Source organism: Gavialis gangeticus, unplaced genomic scaffold (genome assembly GCF_001723915.1).
Source record: "Gavialis gangeticus isolate Ggan-Ray unplaced genomic scaffold, GavGan_comp1, whole genome shotgun sequence".
NCBI classification, from domain to species: domain Eukaryota; kingdom Metazoa; phylum Chordata; order Crocodylia; family Gavialidae; genus Gavialis; species Gavialis gangeticus.
In genome coordinates, this window is record NW_017729024.1 from 29,813,513 (window position 1) to 29,815,142 (window position 1,630).

The 1,630-nt window shown below is 36.7% G+C and overlaps 1 protein-coding gene across 2 annotated transcripts in view; it reads right to left on the reverse strand.

The window, feature by feature from the left end:
• Window positions 1–1,630, reverse strand: part of CCDC112 (coiled-coil domain containing 112) — a 55,116-nt gene that overhangs the window by 9,485 nt on the left and 44,001 nt on the right. For both annotated transcript variants that reach the window (XM_019516979.1, XM_019516980.1), the window contains one exon: window positions 50–466. In XM_019516979.1, coding sequence (XP_019372524.1) covers window positions 50–466 — 417 coding nt within the window. The remainder of the gene's footprint in view (window positions 1–49; window positions 467–1,630) is intronic.

The following is a 1,630-nucleotide window of genomic DNA, read 5'->3' on the forward strand; positions in this document are numbered from 1 at the left end:
AAATGCCTTACACTTTCTAATACCATATGTAAAAAATAAAATTACTCACTCGCTCTTGAAACTTAGAAATTTCTTCTGCAGCAAGTCTCTTCCTCTCTTCCCTTTCCGCCTCCTCTCTCTTCTCTTTTTCAAGCCTCTGGATCTCCTCCTTTTCCTTCTTCTGTAATGTGTATTCTTCTAACACTAGCTTCAACTGGAACTGCCGCAGGCGCTCTTTTTCCTGTTTCTTCTGCTTCTCTTTTTCTTCTTTCAATTTAGATGCTTGCTTCATTGCAAATTCAATTGCTTTATGTTGTTTCCATGCTTCAACTGCTGCTTGTCGCTTTTTTCTTTCCTCCTCTGCTTTCTGTTTCTTAACTTCATCGTGTTGAAGATGTGCTGTCCTTAGAATTTCTTCTGACTTCTCCTTCTGCTTTAAGATTTCATCTTTTTCTTGTTGCTTCTTCTGTTTCCACTTTTGGATAGACTTCAAGAGAAAAGTAAGAAAAACATTAATTTTGTTTTATAAAAGCTTACAATTCCCATAGCAATTCTATCATTCCTAAAAGAGACAGAATGGACAAAAATGTAGTCTAACAGCAGAACTAAAAGAGGTAGAAATTAATCTCTGACATAGCTTTTTTTCTGTTTCTGCAAATTATTTAACTACTACATCTTAATTTTTTCATGTGTAAATGGAAACAGTTTTTATCTAACTGCCACAAGCACGCCTGAGGATTAATATCTAAAATAAGTTGAATATATCCTTGGCTAGCTAACATCAATGTCTTTGCACCTGGATAAATATTTAAGTAAATAAGATTGGAGAAAGCTTCCCAAGCCACCAAATCCAGTCCCTTGCATTCACAGACTACCATTTAACCCAGAAATACATAAAAAAAACTATCCACCCCAAACCTGCATGCACAGGATTCAACACAAAAATACCAACAATGCTCTACAACTGCTATATGTAAAAAGCAGGACAGACGGAAGTAATCAACCTCCCTAAATGCCTTAGTTTCTTAAAAGTTAGCCCTGCTGAAGTCCAAAACCCTCGCTGTATATTTCTGTGCATCCTGAAATTCAAGTTGAACTGAATCAACTCACAATTGCTTGATCCCACAGCCAGATCATCTAATGTCCTCAATACTGGAAACTACATACAAGACTTTTGTTGTCCATATTACCACCAGTTCAGCCTCCCCTCCCTCCCTCCCTCCCTTTTAAAAAAAATATTAATTACCATGCAGGAGGCTCAAGTTCAGAGTTACCTCAAAATTTCTATATCCCAAACAAGTGGGAACCAAGCATGTTCCATTTCTACATAGGCATTTCCACAAGCCATTGTGTCTTGTTTATTTAGAAAGATCCTTCCTCAAAGTTTGCACAATATAGGAATGTAAATACTGTTTAAAAATTATTCATTTAACTTCGTCTAATTATATTGATTAAACAGTTAACCAATAGCACAGCAGCTTGAACACAGCTGCTGCTGGGAGCTAATCCCTAGGGCTTTTAAGGGGAGGAAGTGGGAGAAAGAAGGAGGTGGTGCGAGATTAAAAATAGTTGTTGAGGGATGCTCTGACTCTTTAAAAAGTTGAAAACCACTCTTTGTTAGTCTGTAAATACTTCTCATTAATTTTGAAAG